Genomic DNA, 15,076 nt, shown 5'->3' with positions numbered 1-15,076 from the left:
GTATAGTATGCCATAAAATAGTCTAACTATAGTATACTTAAAAAAATGTCATGAAAAAAGTTTGCCACAAATAGGCCATAAAAAGTTAAAGTATAGTGTGTCATAAAAAAGTCATACTATAAAATGGCATACAAAATTCATGGTATAGTATGTCATATAAAGGTCATGAAAATAAGGTCATAAAGAAGTCATGGTTTCATGTATCAAAAAAAGTAATAAGTCATGGTATCTAGTATGCCATAAAACAGTCATAGTATAGTTTATCATAAAAAAAGTCATAGTATAGTATATTGAAAAAAAGTCATAAATAAAAGGGCCAACCCGGACTGGGAATTGAACCTGGGTCAGAGTCTACAGTGACAGTGAAAGATGTTTTTGGGGGGCATTTCCGCCTTTAATACGGTTTAGACATGAAAGGAGAGAGAGAGACGGGAAAGTCATGCAGAAAATTGATGCAGGTCCTCAATATAAGAGCACGTACTCTACCAACTATGCTATCAAACAGTCATAGCATGATAATGTCGAAAAAAGCCATAGCATGGCATGTCGAAAAAAGTGATACCAAAGTCATAGTATTGTATGTCGAAAAAAACGTCATGAAAAGGGCCAGTGACTTTTTTTTTTACAGGTTAATTTTTGGGAAGTTCCGCCTTTAATACAGCTTAGACATGAAAGGGGAGAGAGAGAGAGAGAGAGAGGGGGAAGATATGCAGAAAATTACTGCAGGTTGGAGTTGAACCTTTGACCTCTGCACCACATAATGAACCTTGGCATGCACTCTACCAACTGAACTACCAACCAATCATAGCATTGTCATAGTGTAGTATGTCAAAAATAGTGATAAAAAAGTCATGGTATACTATGTCGAAAAAAGTCATTAAAGGTTATAATATGTAGTTTATTGAAAAAGTCATAGTTTAGTATGTCAATAATAGTCATAGTATAGTATGTTGAAAAAGGTCATAGAATAGTATGTTGAAAAAAGTGATAAAAAAATTAATGGTATAGTATGTTGAAAAAAGTCATAGTATAGCATATCAAAAAAGTGATAAAGTAATTGTATAGTATGTCAAAAAAAAAAAGTCCAACCTGGACTGGGAATTGAACCTAGGTCAGAGTCTACAGTGACTTTTTTTTTTTTTTTTTTAAGATTATTTTTTGGGAATTTCCACCTTTAATAAAGCTTAGACATGAAAGGGGAGAGAGAGAGAGAGAGAGAGAGAGAGAGAGAGAGAGAGAGAGAGAGAGAGGAAGACATGCAGAAAATTGCTGCAGGTTGGAGTTGAACCTTCAACCTCTGCACCACATAATGAGCCTCATCACCTTGGTGTGCACTCTACCAACTGAACTACCAAACAATCATAGCATTTTGTGTCAAATAAACCATAATATGGTATGTCAAAGTGAGATTAAAAAAGTCATAATATAGTATGTCCAATTTCTTCTTTAAAAGTCAGAAAAGTGATGGTATAGTATGTTGAAAAAAGTGATAAAAAAGTCATAAAAAACTCATAGTATGTAGTATATTGAAAAAAGTGATAAAAAGTCATGGTATACAGTATTTCAAAAAAAGTCATAAAAAAAGTCAGTGTTATATGTTGAAAAAAAAAGGACCAACTTGGACTGGGAATTTAGCTTGGGTCAGAGTCTACAGTGCATACTTACTTGTTGGAGCAGTACTAACCACCGGGCTACTGAGGCACCAAAAATGTATGTTGAGAACAGTAAGGCATAGTATGTCCGAAAAAGCCATTAAAAAAGTCACAGTATGTCAAAATAATGATTAAAAAAAAAGTCATAGTATGTAGTATAATGAAAAAGTCATAGCATAGTACGTCAAAAATAGTCATAGTATATGTATATATTGTATAGTATAAAAAAACATCATGAATAGGGCCAACCCGGACTGGGAATCTAACGTGGGTCAGAGTCTGCAGTACTTGCCTGTTGGAGCAGTGCTACCACCAAGCCACTGTGTCACCAAAGAATACATGTTGAAAACAGTTCTAGCATGGTATGTTGAAAGAGCCATTAAAAAGCCATGGTATGTCGAAAATAGTATATATGTCAAAATAGTCATAAAAAGTCTTAGTATAGTACGCCATAAAAAAAAACATAAAAAGTCAAAAGTATAGTAAGTTATAAAATGCCATAGTATAGTATGCCATAAAAAAGTCATAGTGTAGTATAGTATGCCATAAAAGGTAAAAATATAATATGCTCAAAAATGTCATAAGAAAGAAAAAAATGAGATGAGAATGAGATTTTAACAGACAAGGCAAGGCTCATTGTTATTCACATAGCGTTGCTATTATGACCTTTGTTTTTTCTGTTGTATTTTTACTGTAAATTCAGTCACTGGATGGGAACTAACAAAGCCAAAGCAAAATACTGTTCTTTGAAGGACGTTGGATAGGGGATTTAAGAAAATGTATCAATGTATAATTGTTATACCGTGTGCAGTAAATGTACTGCCTGCTAACCAAAGAGCAATATTACATGTATGTTTTTGCTAAGCTTAAAGAGGTTTTATTTTTCTTAATATTTGCCTTGCTTTGCACTGAGAGGGGAAATAATAGAGTTTAACTCCAAAAATAGATATAACATCCTTTTGAAAGAAACCGCATTGCTTAACAATACCATCTTCATAATTTTAAGTAATTGGGAAGCAATAATTAAATTCATAGTAGTTTGCCACAAATAGGCCATAAAAAGTCATATTATAGTAGTCATGAAAAATGTCAAAAAAGGCATAGTATGCCATAAAATAAAAAGTCAAAGTATAGCGTGTCATAAAGTCATTAAAAGTATAGAATGTCATAAAAAGTCATATGCCTTAAAAAAGTGAAAACTGCTTACAAATGTCATGAGAAATTCTATAAAAAAGTCATAGTATATTTTGCCACAAATAAGCCATACTATAGTATGCCGTAAAAAAGTCATAGTATAGTATGTCATAAAATGTCATAGTATAGTATTTCATGAAAAATGTCAAAAAAGTCACATCAAAAATGCCATAAAAAAGTAAAACTATAGTTTGCTTAAAAAATGTCATGAGAAAAGTTATAAACAAGTATAGTAGTATATTTGTAATGAAAAATTCAAAAAATACATAGATAATAGTATGCCATAAAAAAAAAATGTCATAAAAACTTGGTAGTATAGTTAAAATAAGATTCACACCTCAAAGGCACTGGCCAGGTAAGTAGCTCTATAGTGCTACTAGTGGTCAAAAACTCTACAAGGAACCTTTTAATATAACAATATTGATTAATGCAACAATAAACAATATTTAACCAGCTTTTCACTTCTTCAAAAAACAGTAATAGATCAATAACCCCAAAACATTACAGCAGTGAACATTTGTCCAGGGATCTTTGAAATACCAATTCAGACAGAGTATGACAGCTGAACTGAAAAATCAGAAACTTTTATTGATTTAAGTAAAAGGAGATTCAATGTAATGAAAAATACATAGCAAAAAAGTAAATAAGATTACAATACTGAAATGATGACACCATCAACCCATACATTTGCCTTACACTGTACTGTACCTTCCTGCCTTTTGTTCTCATAAAATAAACCCAACAACACAATTTCTTCTTTCTAGTTGGTAACATACTGTCTTTTTTTCTATGAAACATGGGTGGAAGGTGGAATAACATTGTAGCAACTAGAAGCAGTGTTAGCTTGTAGCCTTGTCTGATTGTTTAGAGAACCACAAACCATTTTTTATTCTAACTTTGCTTATTTGTTAAGTAAACCTAACACTTCAATGACAAATGTATAGTAGACAATTTGTGGACCGCTTGGCGTGAAATTAGCAGCCAATTGTTTTAAATACTTTTCTTAAGGGATTTTTTTTGTTATCTTTTGACAGAAAAACATAACAAAAACAGCAACCCTCTGTATTTTCTCGAGATAATCCCATAAATCAACCAGCCTTACTCCCTCTAATCCCTATTATCAGCACAGAGTAAAATACCTGACAGATGGACCATCAAAGAAAAAGTGACAACAGCTAAGATATGCCTCTCATTTCTGTACAATAAAAAATAATTAGCTATACTGACCATGCTTGAAACCAGTCAAGCATTAATGTCAAAGATTATGTTTATACAATGGTCATACTTTGCTGTTATTTGAGGACCAAACCTTGGTTAAGAACAGTACAATACTGTAAATCATTGCACAATTCACTGTAGATTACTAATTTCGTAGGTCAGACATCTGGTACAGATATGCTCTGCAAGTCACATTTCACACTTCTTATTTTAGGGTGTGAGAGAACATTATGTTAAAAATACTTTGACAGAGAGCTTCTTTTCAACTTGTCAGTTTCGATGTTCTAGCCTCATCTTTACATTGGTGGATAGTTGTTACAGTGAGTATAAAAAAATCATAGATAATGAAACTAAGAAATTAAAAGCACTGTGGCATTCTTTTACTTCCTTCAGCGTGCGCTAACCTTCAAATTATTTAATATAAAATGACTGAAAATGTGCACATCTGTTACAAGTCACTGCAACAATAATTATGCAGTTGACGAAGAAAAGCATTACAAGAGCACAAAGACGAATTTGCATGTTTCCCGTATAACAAACAGCACTTCTACTTGGCAAAGAACTCTCTTTTAGTAATTTCTAATAGCACTTAAAAGCCCAGATGTAGACATTGAACTCCCCTGGTGAGTTCATGTGCAGACTTTGTCTACTGTTGGATTTGAACATCAAATGTGTTCTCCTTTAATGTTGAGTTTTGATTTTTAGTTAACGTTTTTTTTTTTTTTTAAGGTTCCAACAAGTACTATGTCTACAGTTGCATACAGTATATTAATCACTGAAGCACTTTGCATATAATATAGAGGCACCATATCATAGAAGGCATGGGTGGAGATACATTTACTACTGTTCTAGCGTCTACCCCAAGTAATGGCAGGACTGACACAGGCTGCGACTACTGTAACATATGGCAATGAAAGCAAAGAACTTCTTTCATGTAAAATTAAGATAAAAAGACAAAAACGTAAACATCACAAGACCCAACAAGGTCATGTGTTATTGCTGGTTCAGTTTAGGTAGAAATGCAACATAACGAAAATGTGTCACTTAAAAAAAACAAAAAGGTACCTATAAATAAAAGAAAACTGCTAATCAGCTACAAAGTACATATGTTTTGTTCATTTAAATCATTACTTTCATTACATTATTAGTTTCTTTTTTCATATGGCAATGGTATTGAGAGCACATTCACACTAAGGTTTCTTGCTCAGGTAATTTGAGGGGATCCAGCTCTCAACTTCTTGTCCTGCCTTCTTACAGAACCACCAGCCGCTGCTGTTTTTTTCCATCACCTCAAACACCGTGCCCACCTTAAAGCTGGATGTTTGGTCATCCCCTTCAAAGTCCGCCACAGCTAGATACAGCTCATCTTTACTGGGCTCCATGAGTAAAGGTGGAAGCTTGTCCTTGGGCGGGCCAGGCTTCTCAATCTTCACCTGGGGCTTGGGAGGAACCGGGACTTTATTAACTTTGGGCTCTTCTTTCTCTTTGTTTGGAGGTGCCTGAACAAACCCTTTGGGTTTAGGGGGAGGGGGTCTGCTGAGTTGGGTTGGGGGGCTCTTGGGAATGTCCTGGATTTCTCTGAGAACAGGTGGAGGTTTGAGCTCAGTGGGGCTGGATGGGTCGGTCTTCTTTGGAGGAGGAGGTCTCCTTGGAGCCATGGTGGGGGGTCTCTGTGGGGGTTCCTTGTGGGGAGGCACTGCTGGTTTTGCAGGGGGTGATGAGCTCTCCTGGCTATGACCATTAATGTGTTTTGGGGGGAGTTTTGGCTCGTCGCAGTGCTTACCATTGTTGAGAGTAGGGATATGGATGGGAGGAGAGCTAGGAGGTAGACTGGGACAGGAACTATTTACTGCTGCCGAGGTGTCATTCTGATGGCTCACCTCAGCTGATGCAGAGCCGGGATCTGCAGGTTTTGACGGCCTCAGCTTGCTTCTCAGGTTGGTGATGTCTAGTTTGTTCTCTGCCGGAGGATCTGGCTTGGCAGCAGGAATAGGTTTAGGTCGGAGCACTGGCTTAGGCTTCATAAACACAGCTGACCCAGCTGCCTCTGGTTTCTCCTCCTGCGCTTCTGATTTGGGTTTTGGTGGCTGTTTGGGTACAGGTTTCAGATTAAACTTCTTCACCTCTTTGGCAGAGATCTTGTGGCCACATTCAAGACCCATCTCGTTCCTAAGGTGAAGAGCTTTGCTCTTATCTTCCTTCTTGGGCTCTGGTGGTTTGTCCTGTTTGAAGGGGGCTGCTTTAGGTGGAACCAGTGGCATGATGACCCCAGGAGCCGGGGGTTTTGGAGGCAAAGGTTTGGAATGATCAGCCCTTGGTTTTTCTGATACTTCCAATTCAAAGCTCTTATTAATGGACTCCCTTCGAGGTGGCAGAGCTGGTTTGTCCTCGACTGGAGGGGTGGCTGGGGCTGGAGGTAAAGGTCCACTGAAGGGAAGGGCCCCTTTGCTGGCACCGGACTTCCAATCTCTCAGCTTGGGCCGAGCAATGGAATCAGGGGCTGTGGTTGGCTCATCTGGTAAAGGCTTGGACCAGCTGTCATCTGCGCCTGAGACATTTGAAGAACCACCATCTTCCAGTCTCAGCTTCTCCATCTCATTGGGCAGAGGTGCAAGGAAATTAGGTCGCACGGCATTACTGGTCTTCTTGTACTTGTCAATATAGGTGGCAGGGGCCCAGCCCTCTTTGTCATCTATCTGGATGTACCACCAACCACCATTATTCTTCTCAATCACCTGGTAGGTAAAAAAGGAGTAATTTTATTTTACTATATAATTTTAAAATTTATGACAGAAATAAATGAAAAGACAAAATGTGCCAAATGTTTCACTATATCATTACCTATCTTAATACAACTTTAGGAAGTGCCTGACCCACCTCAACTTTGACTCCGGCTTGGAAGCTAATACCATCAGGGATGATGGTCTGGAAGTCTGCTATGGTGTAGAACTCTTCCTCAACCTGAGGAGGAATGGGTGGCTTGGGTAGGTTTGTACCACGTGGCTGTGGAATGCGAGACACACACATAAAGGTTAACTCGATTAAAAACCTTTTAAGAAAAACTAAGCTATTCTCCATTACAATAGGAATCCACACTGTGTCAAACAGAGATTTGAACTGGATCTCTTACAAGGGTCAGATCTCTGCGTGGAGGAGGTCTGTGTCTTGCTCCCACTTCTGTGGAGGGGAAAGACATTAAGAAATCAATCATTTTTGCTGAGTTAGGGTTAGGGTTATTTTTTAATTTTATTTTATTATTTTTGTTTATTCATTTCACGCAGGTTTTCATTTGGATTTGTTGTAGAATACTGGTTCAGCTAACTATGGCTGGGCAATTAGCCTAACACAAATCACTACATTATCAAATGATAGAGGCTTTATCACTACATCCACAATTGAAATTATTTACTTTTATAGTGTGTTGAGTAGATTGGCATTATGTAAATTTTTTGACGGTTAAAAGACTTGGAATTCACTTACTACTTTTGTCAGAAAATAATGAGAGTCGGTTTTCTTTTTGGCCATTGTCTCGGTTCTCTTTGGCTGCATTGTTTTGCTGGTTCTGTTTAGAAAACCCATCTAGGTCATTGGTGCTGGCATGAGCAGCAGCGCCTGTTGACTGCTTCTGGCCTTGGATGTCAGTCTTCTTCAGATAGGAGGCTGGGGCCCAGCCCTCACGCCCCTGGTACCTGAGTGGAGAAGAAATGTACAATCAGTGGCTTCAAGTGAGAATGCTGGAAAAAACAGAGTCCGTACAATGACATGAGTCTTATTATTATATAGAATCTGATGTCAATTTATGTTATTTTTTAAACACATTTACTTGTCAGTAAATACAGATTTTTTTCTTTTGCTCATGATATTTACTCTTCCAGAGTTAATGTCATTGATATTATTACCTGATCTTCCACCAGCCCTCCAGGTTCTTCTGAATCACCTCAACAATCATGCCTCTCTCCAGGTCGATCTCATCCTGGTCCCTGGCCGAGTACGGGTAAATCACTGAATACTTCTCCTCTGGCGTCATAAAAAAAGACAATATTGTTAAATATAAGAAGATATTGTCTGTTTTGAAGTTTACCGTTTACTGGTTCACAAATAGGGGAACACAAATAAACTAACTGTGTGTAGCAGTGTTTGCATTTATGAAATCGCTTAAACTTGTTTATTGCTATGCAGTGAAAATATCTGCAGCCTTTAAATGAAAAGGTTCAAAATCCTTTCTCAGTCACAAAACTCTCCCTATGTAATTCAGGATGATATACTGTTATCGGTACATAAGTGCACTGGTTTTACACATTAGCTAACTGATTTGTATGGAGCAAGGCTTGAGCAGCATCTTGTGGAGTGAGAAGATGTGAGATACACACATGTGAAACACACAAAACACACATACATCCTCCACAAATGTTGACCACAAACAGGACAAACGTGTTACTGTACTAGAAAGGCAGCCATTTCTACCATTCTTTTTTTTTTTTTTTTTTTTTTTATATCAGATTTAAAAAAAATACACAATCCACTTCTCATGCAAGGACTTAATTCACATGCTTGGATCTCTCATGCAACAAACATGTCATGCATACGCATGGACAATCACACATGCACACATTTGTGTATGCATGTGCACACACACACAAATAGAATAGGGGGAGAAGAAAGGCGTGCGCTCCACCTTGCCCAAAACCTGTGCTGAATAGATCCCCTAAAGTTCTGCGACGACTCACGTGCCTTGGCAGTGACCAGAATCTCCGAGGCACTGACATCCCAGCACAGTAAGTGGGGCAAAATAGGAAGAGAATATTACATGTGCCGATCCTAAATGAAAGCATTTTCAGTATTGGTAGGCCTAGCACAAATCAAAGCTCTACTCCTGGTAGGTCTGATACTGTTTTAAAATATTTACTGACAAATAATCCCTCAACGTCTGTGCATGTTTTATTTTTTTTTTTTTTTTTTTTTTTTTTTAAATCATAGTGTAACAGATTCAATCCATGCTAGATGGAATATTTATTTCCATTTGGATCCCCATTCCAGTCTTAAACCCCATGTGCTGACCTTACCAGGATGTTGTTGATACTACTGTACCATGCTACTGCCACAGAGGGTAGCATAATTTATAACTCGTTCTTTTAATAGTAGGTTATAGACACTATAGTTCACGGTTAATTATGATCTGTGGGGTGATGTTGGCCCTGAGCATTGTCTTGGGAATATGTAATTAAATCTTTCTCATAACTGGAAGACCTGCAGACCTGATGCTGACTAGCAGATGGGACAACTTGACCATGCTTTATTATGTACATGTTTAATTGGTCATTTATTTGCTTCTGTTTTTGTATTATTTTTCTATAGGTCTGTGATAATGTCAATGAATCTCTACTTCCACGGCTCAAAAAAAAGACAGGGCAGCCAGCTCAATGTCCACTGTTAAACCATATACTTCTTCGGCTTGCCAAGACTTGAAATATGGTCTGTAATTTGTATATAGGCTGGGTACCCTTCTTACTTCGTAGGGCTCTTACCATGTGCTGTACTGTATCATTACAGTATATTGCAGTATCACTTTTAACATCTACATTTTTTTTTATGGAATCTCAACCGCAACAGGAAGACAACAGTACAAAACAATTTTGTCAAAATGACATACAAATTAGTATTCATTATTCAAAGGGTACAAAATAACTTACATACAGTTGGGTTTGAGAGTAAATGCCAAATTGCCTCTTTGCATTTAAAATTTTCCTGAAACAACACTCAAGATAGAAAGCTTCATGTACCTTCTTCCCCTGGAAGACTGAAGTCATCAGGGTCATCCTGTGCTTCAAGGCAGGTGGCAGGGACCCAGCCCTGGGCATCGTCTGAGCTAACAAACCACCACCCTAAACGAGAAGAATATAAATACATTGACATATTGACACATAACACATTGATATCTAGAGAGAGTTCTATTAAAGGTCCAATATGTAATATTTGTACTGTAATAAATCCAAAAATGACACCAATGCCTCATCAGATATTAAGGAAACATGTTAAACTGAAATACTATCTTTTCTGACAACAATGATAATGACGGCATTTATGTTTATGTTTTGATCTGTGTGTTGTTATCAACGGCCCAGTTTGACAGCCAGGCCGGGTTGCCAGATATACCTGTAAAAACGTAAAACCAGCGCGCTACAGCTGTGATGGTAGTACAGCCATGAAAGCAGCAAACAAACAAACAGGATCAACGGAGATAGATTCTACATGACATAAAAAAAGAAAACAGCATGTTTCTAACAGTTGCGTGACCAGAGACGTAACAACCCCCTGGTAAATATTGGAGATGTATTTGAAAGATGGAGACAGCTTAGAGCCCAAAAGGACGCAGAGTTGGCTTATTTTCTCCTGAACAGGTAAGCATTAGCTTCAGGCTAATTTATCACAGCTACTAGGGATGGGCATTTTTGTCATTTCAACATTTGTGTACTCACATTGAATTATATAGCTAGAGTAACCGAGTTGGTTACTCGCAAAAACAATTGAGACATAGCCAGTAAAGTGATCCCGACTGGTCCTGGCTAACGCCGCCATGCTAACCCTGCTAACTGTTAACCTTACCGGGAGGACCAGGCAAGCAGCCCATGGCTGTTTACAGCATGTAGTTCAGCGGCTGGAGCCGACAACGGTGAGTTATTTTAAACCACGAGAGGGGGGCTGTAAATCGGAAAGAGAGGACTGTGAGTTTGCAGTGTGTTTAGCGATTGTTGCCGTAATTCTAAGCCAATGAAGTGTGTTTCATCGGGAAGGTAGTGGTATTATTAGCATTCCGTATTGTAATTCTAAGCCGAGAAAGTGTGCCTGACCGGCGTGTGGAGAGGACAGTGAGGTTGTTGTGTTTTTAGCGGTTCATACTGTAATTTTAAGCCGAAAAAGTGTGTCTGTCAGTTGGTTACAGAGCTCCGCGTGAGCACGGCTTTTTATGACTGTCAATATAGCCAGCATCTAACGTTAGCTACTCTGCTGTGCTGTGGAGTAATGTCTGGCTATGTGAGACTAGCATCTAACGTTAGCTACTCTGCTGTGCTGTGGAGTAATCTCTGGCTATGTGAGAAAATCGTCTAGCAACATTGTTGTGAATGCTGCGGTCTCAGCCTGGCAACCCCCGTGAACTTCGAGTCTGGGCAGGAGGGGGCGGGGGAAACGACTCTCCAGTATTTTGAATTGGTAGTGCAGTAACTATTTTAACCGCTAGCTGCCAGTATTACATACAATATTACATATTGCACCTTTAAATTTAAGTATGTCATTGTTCATTGAGAATCCATTGTTGATAGGCATGAGGAATGTGTATTATTTCAATTTCATATTTCATTTAACAGGGAAGCTGAACAATTAAATAGTACCCACATACTTGTTACACACAAGTCAAATTTCCATCAAAATGTAGCTCGAATTTTGAAACAACTTTCCAGCAAAAGAAAATGGTTACCAAATCACCTTTCCATCCACTAATGTTGTGCAAATATTAGATGTTGGGCACATAGAGAAACAGTTGGTGGTGCTAATTCTCCAGTCTGGTGCCATTAAACCATTGCAAAAGAAGAGGGAACAAAAAGATGGCAGAATTTAAAGAGGAGGACTGTGTGGAAAACATGATGGAATTCATTTCATGTATTAATTTGAGGAACGTTACAATTTCCTTATCAGTCGACACCATAGAGTTTAACATCTTAGCCAAGGGTTCCACATCGGTCAACTGAAGCTACTGATTGTCACCACCGTACAAACTATCCCAAGCTGTCTTTCGATCTTTTTCTAGCAATCTTTGCACAATCTGAAAGACTTGGAAAATAATGAAAAAGTAAACTGGATATAAATAACTTACCAGACTCATTTTTCTCAATGACTTCCACCACCTGACCAACATGCAAGCTGACCTCCGAGCTCTCCTGCTTCTCATAGTCCGTAACTGCCACATACTGGTCGAGGAGGAGAGGGTCTGCTGAGGTGGAATCTCCTATTAAGAGGAACGAATCAAAAGGCTTTTTTAGCTCTCTTTTTTAGCTCATTGTTAAGCAGGCTTAGGATGAAATCTCAATAATATAAAAAAATAAGCCTCCACTCATTACCCTCTGCTTTTCAGTGAGGATATTTGTTAATATGTGTTAATGTGATATGAAATAAATGTCCATGAACTTGAAATCGCAAAATTGCGTCTGTGTGGATTTGAGAAACTGACCTTTAAAATGTCAGATTTTACACACTCTTGAAGAAACTTTACTAAAAAAAAAGCCAATAAAAGCAGTGTCTTTACAAAAGAGCCAAAACGCATATAATAAGTGAACTACTCATTTTTGATGAAATGCCATGAATAATTTGTGCAAAGCTTTTGAGTTAAAAGGTTTAAGTGAGAGGAGGCTTATTTAGAGTATGGAGATTCACCGAGACATGAAGCAGAGGAGGTAGCGGATGTGATTGGAGAGATGGCGTTAGGGAAACAGACAGAGGAATAATGGGAGATTTAAAGAATGGGAGTGAAAGGGAGGGGTTTAGTGTATAGGGTTAAGTCAATCATCAACATGGCTGTGACTTCCACACAGAAACAAACCAGCACCACTTAGACCTGCCACCAATGTTAGCAACAAGGAAGCCTGAGAAAATCTACTTTACCCCACGTGACGGCTCACAATACAACCAGTAGCACAAATTTATATCACTATGGCTCATTTCTCTTGGTTTATGTTCTTTAAAAACGTGTACACAACCAACCCTGATAGATGCAATTTACTTTTACATGTAAAAATGAAATGAAAACAAATTACCTTTTGGTTGATACATAGTGTGGCAACTTTAACGGCCTTTGCAAGGGAATGGTTAAGGGACATTAAACTCTGCCTCAGCATGCAAATCACTGAAGGTGCTGATTGGACACATATTAAACAAACGTGTTTGTGTCACACAGGCAGACAGAAAATCTGAAAAAGTCAGATGTGGTCAAATTGTAATTGTACGGTTCTTAAAAACGGCATAAAAAAAACACAGCTCGTCTTTCAATGCACATCCTTCAGTGAGCAAATGGGTTTAATTAAACAGCCATATTTATTTTTTAATTCACCTGCAACAGTTTCTTAATTTGAGAAATATTAGTATTGCAATTTCAGGTCGAGTTTCATTTTAAGTAAATAATCACAGTTAGCTCAAATATTAGCAAACTGTATATATGCATTTGAATTGACAAATGGGATGACACTTATGTCATGAAAATAATTCTTGCCAAAAGCAGATGGATGTAGAGCTGGGCAATATATTGATATTATATCGATATCGTGATATGAGACTAGATATCGTCTTAGATTTTGGATATGGTAATATCGTGACAAGGCATAAGTGTTGTCTTTTCCTGGTTTTAAAGGCTGCATTACAGTAAAGTGATGTCATTTTCTCAACATACCAGATTGTTGTAACTGTTCTATTATTAGCCTTTACCCACTTAGACATTATATCCACATTACTGATGATTATTTATCAGAAATCTCTGTGTAAATATTTTGTGAAAGCACCAATAGTCAACCCTACAATATCGTTGCGGTATCGATATCGAGGTATTTGGTCAAAAATATCGTGATAATTGATTTTCTCCATATCGCCCAGCCCTAGATGGATGTGATAGTTTACTGAGGAGAGTCTGAACTTGGAAGATTGGCTGGACTAACAAACTAACCCAAGTTACTCAGGTTAACTTTTGAAGAACTGGTTAACTTTCCTAATACACAAAAGGGCTCTTTAGTTTCAACTATTTACATCTAACTCCGTGACAACACTTTTGCCTATAGGGCTTTGCACTGAAAACTATTTCACATGACTTCAATCTGCCTGCTTTTGCCTGATGCTGAATTGCAACAATACACGGTAAATCCCGCTCATGTAGGCGCTAAAATGGCGTTAAAATGCCATTATCTTCAGTCTTTTCTACTGTGTCCCAATGCAGCATATTTAAATACAACCAATAAATGAGCCACACAGGGTCTGAAGATCTCCAACTACTGTATATAGTATGCTTCCTTTATGAAACAATTCAAGCCCCATGCCTTCAACAAAGCCATATCCCACCTGCCCAGACCAGGGGAGGAGAGGGGGGAACAGGCCACTAGCAACCCGCTGGGTCACACACACAGCATCACGACCAAGTGTTTACTACCTCGCTTTAGGAAAGTAGTCGCTCGCTCCACAATCCCTAATGGAAAGGAAAATGAATGGAAAAGAAAACTGAAAAAAAATGGATGACATGGATGCAACTTAAGAATATTAGATGAATGGAGAGAAGAGAGAGAATATAAAAAGAAACAGTCAAAAAATGGCAAAAGGTGGTTTCTATAACAGTCAACTCCAGGAAAATATCTGAGTATAGACAGAATGTGTCTTTGTTCATGAAATAAAACTATTCAGGCTGGTGGATTTATTATTATTTTTTTAACCTGTGTAAAACTATGTGGCCACTAGATGGCGATAATGTCATATTATATAGTATAGATGAATTGCAGAAGACTTGTGTCTTTTGTCGTCTTCTTTTTATTTACCAAAATGTTGTTATGCTATTGTGTGAACCCACTGTTTAGCTCTGTTGTCTTATTGACCTCTGGATATCCTGCTTTGCCTTGTCAGTAAAAGCCCTTTGTAAACCCTGTCTTTAAAAAGGTGCTATATAAAGTTATTATTATTATTATTATTAAAAGCATTAAAACTGATTCTAATACCCGCCCCCTTTTTTTCCCCAATGACAAAAAACACACCAACTTTCGAGCCCGCTTAACCCCATTTTCATTTCAAATACACAAATAAAGCCTTGTCTTACCTGATTTCTTCTTTCCAATGGGTTCCCTGTTAAAAAGAGGAAATCATCACATTACTACCAGGAAATATCAAATCAGTTTGCAGAGCTGAAGAGATATTTTTAGGATTATCAATATGCAGAAAAATTCACATCATCTCATGGATGTCACGTCTAACAACTTGAAAAAAGATAAGAC

At 37.8% G+C, this 15,076-nt stretch overlaps 1 protein-coding gene across 2 annotated transcripts in view; it reads right to left on the bottom strand.

The window, feature by feature from the left end:
• Window positions 1-4,711: 4,711 nt before the first annotated feature.
• Window positions 4,712-15,076, bottom strand: part of sh3pxd2b (SH3 and PX domains 2B) — a 41,975-nt gene continuing 31,610 nt past the window's right edge. The window contains exons 6-14 of one of the 2 annotated variants that reach the window (XM_028594742.1): window positions 14,902-14,927; window positions 14,248-14,283; window positions 11,935-12,066; window positions 9,845-9,946; window positions 7,964-8,081; window positions 7,545-7,753; window positions 7,195-7,241; window positions 6,942-7,067; window positions 4,712-6,799 (exon numbers count right to left, since the gene is read on the bottom strand). In XM_028594742.1, the coding sequence (XP_028450543.1) occupies window positions 5,255-6,799; window positions 6,942-7,067; window positions 7,195-7,241; window positions 7,545-7,753; window positions 7,964-8,081; window positions 9,845-9,946; window positions 11,935-12,066; window positions 14,248-14,283; window positions 14,902-14,927 (2,341 nt within the window). In that variant the 3' untranslated portion in view covers window positions 4,712-5,254. The remainder of the gene's footprint in view (window positions 6,800-6,941; window positions 7,068-7,194; window positions 7,242-7,544; window positions 7,754-7,963; window positions 8,082-9,844; window positions 9,947-11,934; window positions 12,067-14,247; window positions 14,284-14,901; window positions 14,928-15,076) is intronic. The other variant, XM_028594743.1, reaches the window with a different exon arrangement.

This window comes from Perca flavescens, chromosome 13 (genome assembly GCF_004354835.1).
Source record: "Perca flavescens isolate YP-PL-M2 chromosome 13, PFLA_1.0, whole genome shotgun sequence".
Classification (NCBI taxonomy): Eukaryota; Metazoa; Chordata; class Actinopteri; order Perciformes; family Percidae; genus Perca; species Perca flavescens.
The sequence above is the reverse complement of the archived record's forward strand: the minus strand, read 5'-3'. Positions and strand labels throughout refer to the sequence as shown.